Raw genomic sequence first — 13,117 nt, forward strand, 5'->3', positions numbered from 1 at the left:
ACAGCTGACGGAAGTGAAGAGGCCAACTATTTACTACAATGGGGGTGAAGCAGCAGTGATTAATAATGCACAACATACTAGCTACTGTTTCCGAGAACCCCAAACCCTGCTAGAATGGTAGATGGGTGGTGTCCCTTTTAGGCGTAGTTCAGGGAGGCTGAAAAACCATTTACCGTATAAGCACTCAACTTTTAAACAAAGCCTACTGAGTGGGTGTTTCATATTAGCTAGATTTTACCGCTGCTCTCCACTGCATAGCCTCATGGTGAATGTGCTCATTAATGGAGTTATTTTTAGTTAACGATTGTATTTTCGATCAAATCATTTAAATCGAAACAGAAGTCCATTTTTTTATGATCCACAGCATTAAAGAATCCAACCCATTCCCAATATCAAAACCTGTGACTGTATTACTTAAAAAAATTAGTTCATTAAGAAAACAATAGCTAATGTGACCATTCAGAATTGACTAGGGCCACTAGCTTCTCTGTTCATACCATATGATCTGAATCATTGCATCCAAAAAGGCTCAATGGTCATCCGGTACTTTGCAAAGCCAAATACTAAATAAATACTGTCTAAAGTGTCTATTAACTTAAAGGTCAACTGCAGCGAGAGGGATATGAAGGCTGCCATATTTATTTCCTTTTAAACAAAACCAGTTTCCTGGCAGCCCTGCTGATCCATTTGGCTGCAGTAGTGTCTGAATAACACCAGAGACAAGCATGCAGCTAATATTGTCAGATCTGGCAATGTCAGACAGAAACACCTGATCTGCTGCATGCTGGTTCAGGGTCTGTGGCTAAAAGTATTAGAGACAGAGGATCAGCAGGGCTGCAAGGCAACTGGTTTGGCCTAAAAAGGAAATAAATATGGCAGCCTCCATATCCCTCTTGTTACAGTCATCCTTTAAAAGCTGGCAGCTAGCGCCTAAGCAGTCTCCTCACACACACAGTGATGTAGGCCAGGGGCTTCACACTACTATACAGCTAGCATGCAGCTGAAATCTCCATCAAACAGGCATTTACCTGAAGAGTTTCTATATAAACTGTATTGTAAGGCTACATTTAGCATTTGAAGTACACCAGGTATATGGAAACAACCACTGCTAGCCAACTTTTGGAAATCCTGATCTGAACTGGTATGGTAACACAGTATGCAGATAATAAGCAATGCACATGACCTGCATAACTGTAAATGTGCAATGACTATTCAGATCACATCATTAGTTAACAGGGGTCTTACATCTGGATTGTCACAGCCAATCATCTCTCCATAGGACACCTGGTGACACAGACAGTAGGTGGGTTCATTGGGGTCTACTGGCATATCGAGGACATCTGAAGGATGCACAGACAGTACAGCTTCTGAAAATACCGGCCTGGAAGGCAAAAACAGCATAACTCAAAACTATTTGCCACATGAAAAACAAACAAACCAAACATGCAGTGGTTTCAACTACACAAACGTGTATAGGTTATATTGCATGCATACAAAAACACTTTCAACTTCAAAACACAATGAAAATTCTAAAGACTGGGCATATTCACAGTGGGACGTTGCATTGTAATGCGATGTTAAAGTCGCAACGCAGCATTACAATGCAAAAAAAGGTGGTAACACACATTAACGCTGCGTTACCATGGCATACAGTAGATACTGTGGAGCAGGGGTGCCCACACTTTTTCATCTCACGAGCTACTTTCAAGTTTGCCGAGTCCAGGATATCTACCAACACTTCGAATGTTGCAGAATACCCCCCTCCCCCCCCCCCCCCCCGCTGGTTGTCATGAAAAGCCCCCAGGTACAAGTACCTCTAGTGTAGGTAGCCAGGTATCTGTGGCTTCAGTGTAGGTAATTAGGGTATAGATGCCACTTGCCTTCCTCCAGCGGCGGTGTCTGGGGCTCACTGGATGGCAGATGAGCAGCAGCGGCTGTGGGAACACTCCGGTGGGGGTTGCGGGCAACGTGCGTGGAAGCGCTGTCCCGGGCACCGCCCCTCCCCCCCCCCCCAGCCATGACACCGCGTCCACGCTGCCTCTCTCCTCCCCTGCTTCCCTATTGGCCGGCAGCAGAATTTGATGGGACGCGTTAAACAGCTGCCGGCTGCAAAATTTTATGTGACGCAGTCACAAGACCGCAAACTACCATATAGGCAGTCGCGATCGACCTATTGGGCACCCCAGCAGTGGAGCATACAGTCAATTAAAAATATGCCTCTCTGTATCGGTTAATGTCTGCATTTAGAGGTAACGCACTGCAAGCAGTGAGTTACCATAACGCAACATTAACAACGAGACGTTAACGTCGCACTGTGAATGTTGCATAGGCTTAACACTATAGTGTGTTATCCTGCGTTATAATTACTTTATAACGCAGGGCAATAACATCCCACTGTGAATGCGACCTAATGGAAGTAGCTCAAGCTATGAATAAATATATAAATAAATGCTCATTGTGATCCATTTAAAGTGTATATGAAGTGAAAATATACTTAAAGGACAATGTGCTCCTAGAAGCTTATTAAAACCACTTACTGCTTTACTTGCTGTGAGTATTTACCAGTTTTTACTAGTACCTCACCATAAAAATCTACATCTGACCTGACTGGACTGCAGGTTAGGATGTTTGGCTGTATCAGTGAAGCCAAGAGCTGCTCCTCCCATCCAAAATGAAGCTGGTGATATGGGCCACCTCTCCGGCAGTCCCGAAAATAGACCGCATTTAACTTAATTGTGGCTATTCGGCGCTGAGGTGGTGCATTGGGTGCCCAATAGTAGTAGCCAAATGGCTAGTAATTTCATAACCATCACTAGGGGACTGGCAAGTAATATATAAGGGGCTATTACTTTAGCGTTCGTGTTAGGAATCATAAAATATTGGTAATACCACATGACCAATATTTTCTGTTGGTAGCACCCGGCGCTCAACTCACCAGGTAGCACATCAATATGTACTCCATCTTCGCCACTACAGTGATGCAGCTCCTCACCCCTCTTCCCATGCTCTCAGGCCCAGTGCACACTAAAAACCTCTAGCAGATCCGCAAAACGCTAGAGGTTTTTGAAGAAGATTTCAGAGCGATTCTAGGCATGTTTAGAGACGTTTTCTAAACATGCCTAGCGTGTTACTGAACAGCTTCTGTAACAAAAACGATTGGAAAACTGCTTTGATCAAGCGTTTTTCAGAGCAGTTTTCCACTTTCCTATACTTTAACATTGAGGCAGAAACGCCTCAGAAATCTAAAAAATGCTGCGCCCCCCCCCTTCCCCCCGAGTTTGCGTTTGTGGAAAAAAGGAACCTCTCTGGTGTGCATCATCCCATTCACTTTCATTAGCCAAGCGGTTTTCCCCCTGCAAAGGCGTTTTAAAAACGCTTCAGAACCGCTCTGGTGTGCACCAGCCATAGGGTAGGCAGGTGGGGAATGGTGTCACTGCATGCGCGGGGGGGGGGGGGGGGGGGGGGTTGGAAGGAGAACCAGTGTTCACTTTACATGGCACCAAATGCCCCCTCTGTAGCAAGGTTGGGTGTAGCTTTTACAACAAGCTCCTGGTGAAATGGTAATACTGTGCTTAAAGTACAGCAGTTAGAGAGAAGGTTTCAGTAATCTCGTAGGGGCACATTTGAATGAAGTTCCATTTCAGGTTTGCTTTAATACCATAATGAAATTCCAGTTTAACAATGCAAACATACTGGTCTACCCAAGCTGTACAATGGGAGCCTGTTCACATATGCAGCTGTATTGCACATCTCTCAGCACCACCGTTGACCACAATCATGTGCAGTGCAGTGCAGTACTACTCTATGGGAGTGAACAGGGCCATATGTCCACTCTAAGTAGGAATAGGATCTTTAAGGGTAAGAGCGAGTAGCCGAGGTGATGTGTTGGAGCAGGGCAGTGTGCACTGCACTAATGTATGTGTGAACAGGATCTTAAGATGAACAGCAACCTACAAGCACTAACTAGAGTGTCTTTCTTCATCTTCTAATGCCAAGAAGGGATGATTTGCTAAAGGAAATACAGCCATGAAACATTTTCACATAGTACAAGCAACACAAATGGAACCCTAGTCTATACAGAAATGGAGTGGAGTGATGTGCACAGGTTCACACTATGGCAAAATGTTTTGCAGGAACTCCTTACCCTCCCTTTAATTTCTTCTTTTTCACAGTATCTTCTTCTGATACCCTCCGACCTCGAGAGCTACGTTTATCTTTCTGGGATCGACTTTCTACCAAAGCACAAAGAAAACCATTTGTGATCATGTGGAAAAAACAAACAAACCAAAAAACAACCCACCCCATAAGTATATTGAGCCTTAAAATAATGAAAGAAAAAAACCTTACTTTTTAATCCACGTCCTGATGGGCTGTCAAACTCTGTTCCTTCCAATTTCTCTTTAAGATCAGCTTCAAATCGTGCCAAGTCTGCATCCAGCCGCCTGATGTGTTTATCCACCTTTAGAAATGGAAATGCACTAAATTGAAATACAGTCCAGTAAAGTATACTATAACAGATGGCAGTGAAAAAAACAAAACTAAACAAAATGTGCTTATACTTGTAGTCTTGTTACATACCAATATTACACTGTATTCTATTTATTGTTTAATCAGCAGGAAGCTTAGATTTTTTTTGTTGCAAAAGAAAAAAAAAAAAATTAGAAAAAGGAAATGTGTAACTATTTATAATTTGATCACAAGTGCATATTTTAAGGATCGTCATCAGGGAAAATTGTAAAATGTAAGCCACATATGTAAATGTAAACTGGTGCTTTAAAAGAGAATCCAAACTAAGGTTTCGGTCATTGGAGGTCTGCATCTAAGAGCAAAGCAGCTCCAGACTCAGCCACTGAAGTTAGGGATCTCAGACCTTACTAGCTCCAACATTGTGTACAGTTTGGGTGTATAGGGTGATGGGGAATAAAACTTCTGGAATCAAATTTCAGCTGTTGTGTTCACCTGAGAAATATTGAAAACAATTGCATCTCATTCCTTCATCACATCACAGCTGGCCTACTGCAATGCCCTCTATGCAGGCCTTTCAAATTAAGAACAATACCGCTTCCCAGAAGATGGAGAATTCTTTCTTACACGACCTAGGCCCTGGATACCTGAAGGATTTGTTGCAACTGTGTCACACCTTCCACAACCTCAGGTCAAAGGATCTAATAACTTGACTATCCCCAGATTCCAACTTAAAACCTTTGGAGCCATAGCTTAATGTCATGCTGCCCCTACCCTTAGGAATGCCTTTCCAAAAGTAAAGACAGCTCCAACCATGGACACGTTTAAATCAAAACTGAATATCCACCTGTTTACTCTGGAGTTTATGATCATATAACTTTTTCCCTTGTACACATCACTACATATGTGCTTTCGGTCCTATGGGGGCAAAGCACTTTACAAATGTTTTGTGAAAAGAGACCTATAACAAGCTACCGTATATACTCGCAAGCAAGCCGAATTTTTGACCCCCCAAAAGTGGGCCAAAAGTTGGGGGGGGTCGGCTTGCTTGCGAGTCATGGGTGGGTGGGTGTATAGGTGCTGTCCCTCCCCGCTCCCCCCGCGGCCGCCGCTGCTATTACCTTAGGTGGCGCCGCTTCCTCTATCCCCGTCCTCCTCCGGTAACTCATTCACAGCAGCGCGCCCCTCGCTGCTGTGATGACGCAGGAAACCATAGAGAGCGGTTCCCATAGTAACGGCATCGCCGCTACAGGAAGCCGCTCTCTATGGTTTCCTCGTCATCACAGCAGCGAGAGGCGCGCTGCTGTGAATGAGTTACCGGAGGACGGGGATAGAGGAAGCGGCGCCGCCTAAGGTAATAGCAGCGGCAGCCGCGGGGGAGCGGGGAGGGACAGCACCTACCCACCCACCTACCCACCCATACTGGGGCACTATGCTAGCTATATGGGGCACTATGCTAGCTATACAAGCTATAATGGGGCACTATACAAGCTATAATGGGGCACTATACTAGCTAAACTGGGGCACTTCACTAGCTATACTGAGCACTATACTAGCTATACTGAGCACTATACTAGCTATACTGAGCACTATACTGGCTATACTGAGCACTATACTAGCTATAATGAGCACTATACTAGCTATAATGAGCGCTATACTGAGCACTATACTAGCTATACTGGGACATTTTACTAGCTATACTGAGCACTACCTACCTATACTGGGCACTATACTTGCTATACTGAGCACTATACTAGCTATACTGAGCACTATACTAGCTATACTGGGCACTATACTAGCTATACTGAGCACTATACTAGCTATACTGAGCACTATACTAGCTATACTGGGGCATTTTACTAGCTATACTGAGCACTACCTACCTATACTGGGCACTATACTAGCTATACTGGGACATACTGGGGGGATCACGCGGCCAGCGTTTCCTACCCCCGGCTTACATGAGGGTCAATCATTTTTTTTCCTGTTTTTTGGGGTAAAAGTGTGTGTGGGGGGGGGGGGGGGGTCGGCTTACATGCGGGTCGGCTTGCTTGCGAGTATATACGGTATGTATGTTAAAGGGTCTGAAAAAGATGAAATTAGCAATAGTGCCCCTTTAACTGCCTGTTAGCTGTTCCATTTTACCTGCCGGGTGCCGGCTGCATGTAAATTGCAGCAGAAGGGCGCTTGGGGCCGGCAGTATAAACTGCTTGACAGAGAGCAGTTCAGCCACCTGTGGAACAGAGGCCTCAAGCTAGACTGTAGACATAACTTAAGCCTGCAGATGATGATCCAGGAAGCATCTACAGCTAGTAAAAGGTCTACAGACTTGCAGAAACTATGTACTGCCTGCTGAAATGGGGCCAAGACTCTTTACAGCAGAGGGTGGGGCAATGAAACAGTACATTGGTTTTTCAATTCATTTTTGGGAAAGGTTACCAGAGAAATGCTACACATTCCCAAAATGCCATCTTTGTGGATCAGATTTTAGCAGACGGATTTTTGCTTCTACATGTAACGATCGGTGTAACACAGAGAGGATCTGATTACCGGTGATCTGCAGTATCACCGAGAATACAGATATATACCCGATTGATGATCTGCAGTATCACCGATAATCAGATATATCTCTAACCTCTGGACACCTGAGTAATATGAGTGTTTGGTGCAACAGTAATACTTTGAGGAGAGCACCCTATAGAGGGTGCTATGCAGCACGAGATACTGCTCAGAGACAGGCTCCTTCAAAGGCCTGAAGCTCCCCAAGGGGCGGAGTCAGGCTGAGAGTGGGAAGGACCAGAGTGTGAGTGACACCAGTGGAGGGATGTCACAAACAGACTGAACTGTCTCTAGCTGGGGAGAAAGTTCTCGAGGTCGGGCAGGCCAGGTCGTCAACACACAGACAGATAAAGTACAGAGACAGGAGACAGATGCGGAGTCCTAAGACTAGCAGAGTTTGGCAACAGAGTATCAGATATGGCGAAGTACCTAATCAGAGATCAGAAGAGTAGTCAGAAAAGCAGAAGGTCATAACAAATAATCAACAATGCCTAGACTTGGGTGTGAGCTCCAAGATCCTCAACACCCCGGAACTGGTCTAGATGATACACAGATGTTAACAGGATCCCTAGACTAAGGTGTGAGCTCCTTGGTCATCAACACCTTGGAAACTAGTCTAGAGAATAACTCAGATAATAACAGGATTCCTAGACTAAGGTGTGAGCTCCTTGATCATCAACACCTTGGAAACTGGTCTAAATAATAACACAGATACTGACAGAAGGTCTGAGTGCTACCACGTAGTGATCGCAACGCCAGACACCAGAGAAATGACCAGCACCCAGTATATATACCTCAGCGCTCTCCAGCGCCACCCCTAAGTGCTGGACCAATGAAAACTGCTGGAATTGTCAGCTGACCGGCTTGGTCAGCTGACACCCTTCTGACTGTCATAAAGGCTCTGCCTCTCCCCAGCGCGCGCCCGTCCTCCTGAACCTGTGTGGACTATCAGTCCCAGCCACACCAGACATGTGTTGTAAAGTTTCTGCTGTGTTGGATGCGGAACCAGCCGCCCCGCTGTCCAAGCATGCGGCGGTTCCTCCGCGTTCAGCAGTACTGTCAGAAATATGCCTAAGCGTGCAAACATCCGCGTCTGACGCGGAATCCGCCACCTTGTTCATAAGGCATGCAACGGTTTCATCGCGCTCCGTCATGCCAGTGGATGCAGACCCATGCGCGCAACCTGCCGCGTTGGACGCGGAATCAGCCGCCTTGCTCTGAGTACCCACTGCGGCCTTTCCGCGTTTTCTCACACTACACTAAAATGATCTTTCCCAAAGCAGACAGCCAGGTGAAACTGCCAATATTGGCCAAGTAGAAGTTTTATCTTCTATTATCTCTCTGCAAGACTATTGACTACAAAAGCCTCTCTGAAAAACAGTGTTTAGCCTTTGTATTTAGTCAAATCGCATATAACCATGCTAGCTTCAGACCAGGCAGATCTCACATTTCTTATTCATGATGAGAAGACATTTTTTATTAAAGAATAATAAAGCAAATTCCGCCAGAGAATACGTTGGCTTGACACCATGAAAGCTGACACAGGATTGAGCTTAAAGTGGATCCGAGAAACTTTTACTCATTGCATAATTGTGTTCCTTTCATATAGTTTATAGGGCATTCCTCAAGCCAAAATACTTTTTTTTGTTTTAATACTCTAATAATTCTCTATAAACTAAACAACAAACAAACAGAACATTTATATTGCGCTTTTCTCCTGGCGGACTCAAAGCGCCAGAGCTGCAGCCACAAGGACTCGCTCTATAGGCAGTAGCAGTGTTAGAGAGTCTTGCCAAAGGTCTCCCACTGAATAGGTGCTGGTTTACTGAACAGGCAGAGCTGAGATTTGAACCCTGGTCTCCTTTGTCAGAGGCAGAGCCCTTAACCATTACACCTTCCAGCCACTACTAAACAGGCCTCGCCCACAGCTTGTCCAGAGTGCCTTGGCACTCTAAGCCTTAGTAGCAAGGGCTTATGGGAGCTCAGTCTGGGCAGGAGGAGGAGGAAGTTACTAGCCAGAGATTTCAGAGTCAGAGGGGAGGAGGGAGGAGGAGAGGGGACTGAATTTACACACAGAGAAGCTGATAGCATCTCCAGTCCTCAGCCTGTGACAATGTGACAAACAGAACATGGCCGCTCTCATTGTATCACAGGAAGAAATGATCATAAACTGTTGAAGCTGTTTGCAGCTAGATACGCTGTGTAAACTATCTAAACTTTAGATAAGATATATAGACAAGTTACTTGTTAAGGTCGCCATACACTCGTTAGATTAGCAGCAGATAGATCATCAGATAGATTTCTGATCTGATGTGTCTAGGAACATTTTTTTTTACGAGGAACAGATTTCCAATAGATTTCAGTATGAAATCGATTGAAAATCGATCTGATGGCATTTATTTGCCATCAGATTTCCATTACGGCTAATGCAAAATGATAAGCAATCTCAAGAGATCGACATAGATTTTCCAGCAGGTCAGATCGATTGAAATCGGGCCAGTGTATGGGACCCTTTATAGTTAGTTTTTCATCTTGGATCCGCTTTAAAGCAACTGGCATCAATGATACAAGATCGGACAGCATGGAGAGAGCTAATCCATAGAATCGCCAAGAGTTGGATATGACTGAATGGATAACATCAAAGCAAATTTGTGAGTGCATGAATTAACAGGAAATTTGAATTTATAAAAGACAGATTTTTGAAAGGGGAAAATAACGTAGAAAAAAAATAAAAATAATGAACATTACCAAGAGTGCATTTATTTAACAGCACCATAACGGATGATGACATGATTTGAGCACTTACCATCTCATAGGTCTGCATAGCTAACTGCACTTTATCATCGCTGTACTCCTTGCATTTACTGTAGGCATTCTGGATGCGCTGCAAGTGCTGGACTCTCTGTTCAGGAGTGTAATCTCGCACTTTGGCGATGTATTCACTGGCCAGGTTATCAATTTCTTTCTTTTTATCTGTTCCAAAAATAATGCAACTTTTAGATACAGTGATGTTATCAATAACAAAACATCAGCTAAATAGGTATAACTTAAAGGAAGTCTGAAGTGAGAATAAAAAACAAACAAAAAAAAAATACTAACAGAATGCTCTGGGGTCCTATAGAGCCTTCCTGGTTTCTGCGTTCCTCTGCATGCTCCCCAGTTAGCAGTCTAGATAGGGATGATCAACTATATGCAATTTTTTTCCAAGTTGATGCAAATTTTTATGCAAACATATGCAGTTTGAAAGCTGCATACAGTATATTTCAGTGTTCTCCCAAGAATTTTTTTCCAGCCGTGTGACAAGAAAAAGTAGCAGGGTGATGCACAGCAGGGTAATGCAGGTCTGGTGCAAGTCTTACTGATGACAGCCAGGTGCTCACCAAAATTAGCTGGGTGCTCTGGGGAGAACATTGTATTTGCATATCATTGATCATCCCTAGTCATAGACTGCTCTCTTCCGGGTTGGACTGGGTTCGGCATCACTCGGGCTTCCGAAGACGGGCCACTCCGTACTGCACACGAGTGAGCGCCCTCTCACACATGCGCAGTACAGAGCTCTAGTGTTGAAGTCTACCGCGGTCGGAGATTCAAATAGAGAAGCCTGCGGGGGGATGGATGACACCATGAGGAAAACGGGAAGGCTCTAGAGCAGGGTTTCTCAACACGTGGTACGCGTACCCCTGGGGGTACGCAAGATCACTGCAGGGGGTACGCATCGTTCTCTCCCCATTGTCTAAAGCTACATTCAAACATTCCTAGCAGTCTCAGTCTCCCTGCTCCTCCGTGCACAGCACTAGATGCAGGCATGTGGCCCCGCCCCTTCCCCCGACAGACAGACTCGCAGTGAAGTTCCAGGCTTGTGTTCCAGCCCTCTACTTTGCCTTCTCTGCATCAGCGGCTGGTCAGCAGTGGTATGTTAATGACAGGACATGTTTGTAGTGCGGAGAGTTGCTATGAGAAGTGCATGTAGTGTTGTTTTTGCCTTCTGGTCCACTCTTTTTTTTTCTGGGAGTCAGTACTTCGTAGTATGACTCAGTACAGTCTGTATCGTTAATCTGCTATAGATGCAATAGTATGTCGTGCACAGTGTGCACCAGTATACATACATTATATATAAAGTTCCATCTCCAGAGATCTAAGCTGCTGCTGCTCTCATCTGTCACTGCCTTATCTCTGTGCCTCTCCTTCTCTGCCATAAACCCCCCTCTTTGGGATTCCTGTTTACACACTGGACACACAGCCAGGGCTTCAGCAGTGCAGACATGCTGGAATGAGATCTTGTATTGTCCTTTTTGACAATATTCATCCAGGCAATCCACAAAATACACATTACGATGTAATAGTTGGATGCAGTCAGAGCTCCAAGCATTTTCTGAGGGACAGTCTGTCTTTGGAGGACCCAATCCTTCTTTATTCCTTTCAGGACTGATGTACATTTTCTACTGAAAAATGTGTCAGAAGTAAGATTCTGAGACTTAAAGAGACTCCGTAACAAAAATTGCATCCTGTTTTTTATCATCCTACAAGTTCCAAAAGCTATTCTAATGTGTTCTGGCTTACTGCAGCATGTTCTACTATCACCATCTCTGTAATAAATCAACTTATCTCTCTCTTGTCAGACTTGTCAGCCTGTGTCTGGAAGGCTGCCAAGTTCTTCAGTGTTGTGGTTCTGTGATGCATCTCCCCCCTCCAGGCCCCTCTCTGCACACTGCCTGTGTATTATTTAGATTAGGACAGCTTCTCTCTTCTCTTTTACAAGCTGGATAAATCCTTCTCTGAGCTGGCTGGGCACATACTGAGGAATTACATACAGGCAGAGCTGTCTGCACTCTGCAGGAAGAAACAGCCTGTCACTTCAGTGGATGATAGCTGCAGAGGGAAAGAAACACACAAGTGATCTCTTGAAATTCAAAAGGAATGCTGTATACAGCCTGCTTGTGTATGAATGTATTTTCTATGTGTGGACATACTGTACATCAACCTACTTCCTGTTTTGGTGGCCATTTTGTTTGTTTATAAACAAACTTTTTAAAACTGTTTTTAACCACTTTTAATGCGGCGAGGAGCAGCAAAATTGTGACAGAGGGTAATAGGAGATGTCCCCTAACGCACTGGTATGTTTACTTTTGTGCGATTTTAACAATACAGATTCTCTTTAAAGGAGTTATCAGGGAGACATTAATTAAATAAGTGCTACTTACCTGGGGCTTCCTCCAGCCCACAGCATGTCCCTCGCCGCAGCTCTCCCCGCAGCCGTTCACCGCCTCTGCCTCCCGGTCCCCTGCGATGACGTCAACTGCGCCTGCGCGAGCGGCGCTGTCAATCATCACCATGTGGACCGGAGCATACTGCGTAGGCGCAGATCTACTGCGCCTGCGCAGTACGCTCCGGTCCACGTGGCGGTGATTTACACAGGCCGACTTCCAGGTCGACCTGACGTCATCACTGCGGAGGCAGAGGCGGCAAACGGCTGCGGGGAGAGCTGCGGCGAGGGACATGCTGGGAGCTTGGTGCTGGAGGAAGCCCGGGGTAAGTAGCACTTATTTTCTTTTGGAATGCCTGATAACTCCTTTAAGGGGGGAGAAAAGATTTTTTACTTCCCTGGGTCTTCCTCCAGTCTCCTGATGGGTCCCTCGCCATCCTTCTGGTCCCCTCTATTGTTCTCCAGTGAAGAACGCGATCCAGCTGGGTCATGGACTACTGCACATGCATGGTCCAAGCTGTGCGCACTCTCCGATCGCACTTTAGAGGCCATAAGCTTTCTGCACAAGGGCAGGTACAGTCTTAATGAACTGTGCAGAGTGGTCACAGGAGCGCAAATATTTCTTGTGTGTAGCCCGGACTCAGCAGTGCTGTCAGCAGCAAAATTGTAGGGCCCAGCCTCAGTCAGCACCCTCACCTGTCTCTCACCATCCATCACCCTCTGCCAGCCGCAGCCAGCACATTTACCTGTTCCTCACCACCCATCAGCCTCAGCTAGTACCCTCCCCTTTCTCTGACCACCCATCACTCTCTGCCAGCCACCTCACCTGTCTCTGACCACCCATCACCCTCAGCCAGCACCTTCACCAGTCTCTCCCCATTTAGCACCCTC

The 13,117-nt window shown here is 45.5% G+C and overlaps 1 protein-coding gene across 4 annotated transcripts in view; it reads right to left on the reverse strand.

Annotated features, from left to right (window-relative positions):
* The window catches only part of ING5 (inhibitor of growth family member 5), an 85,829-nt gene that overhangs the window by 55,639 nt on the left and 17,073 nt on the right, over positions 1 to 13,117 (reverse strand). For all 4 annotated transcript variants that reach the window (XM_068280607.1, XM_068280606.1, XM_068280608.1 and 1 more), the window contains exons 3-6: positions 9,830 to 9,996; positions 4,348 to 4,459; positions 4,145 to 4,232; positions 1,246 to 1,381 (exon numbers count right to left, since the gene is read on the reverse strand). In XM_068280607.1, coding sequence (XP_068136708.1) covers positions 1,246 to 1,381; positions 4,145 to 4,232; positions 4,348 to 4,459; positions 9,830 to 9,996 — 503 coding nt within the window. The remainder of the gene's footprint in view (positions 1 to 1,245; positions 1,382 to 4,144; positions 4,233 to 4,347; positions 4,460 to 9,829; positions 9,997 to 13,117) is intronic.

This window comes from Hyperolius riggenbachi, chromosome 4 (assembly GCF_040937935.1).
Source record: "Hyperolius riggenbachi isolate aHypRig1 chromosome 4, aHypRig1.pri, whole genome shotgun sequence".
Lineage (NCBI taxonomy): Eukaryota > Metazoa > Chordata > Amphibia > Anura > Hyperoliidae > Hyperolius > Hyperolius riggenbachi.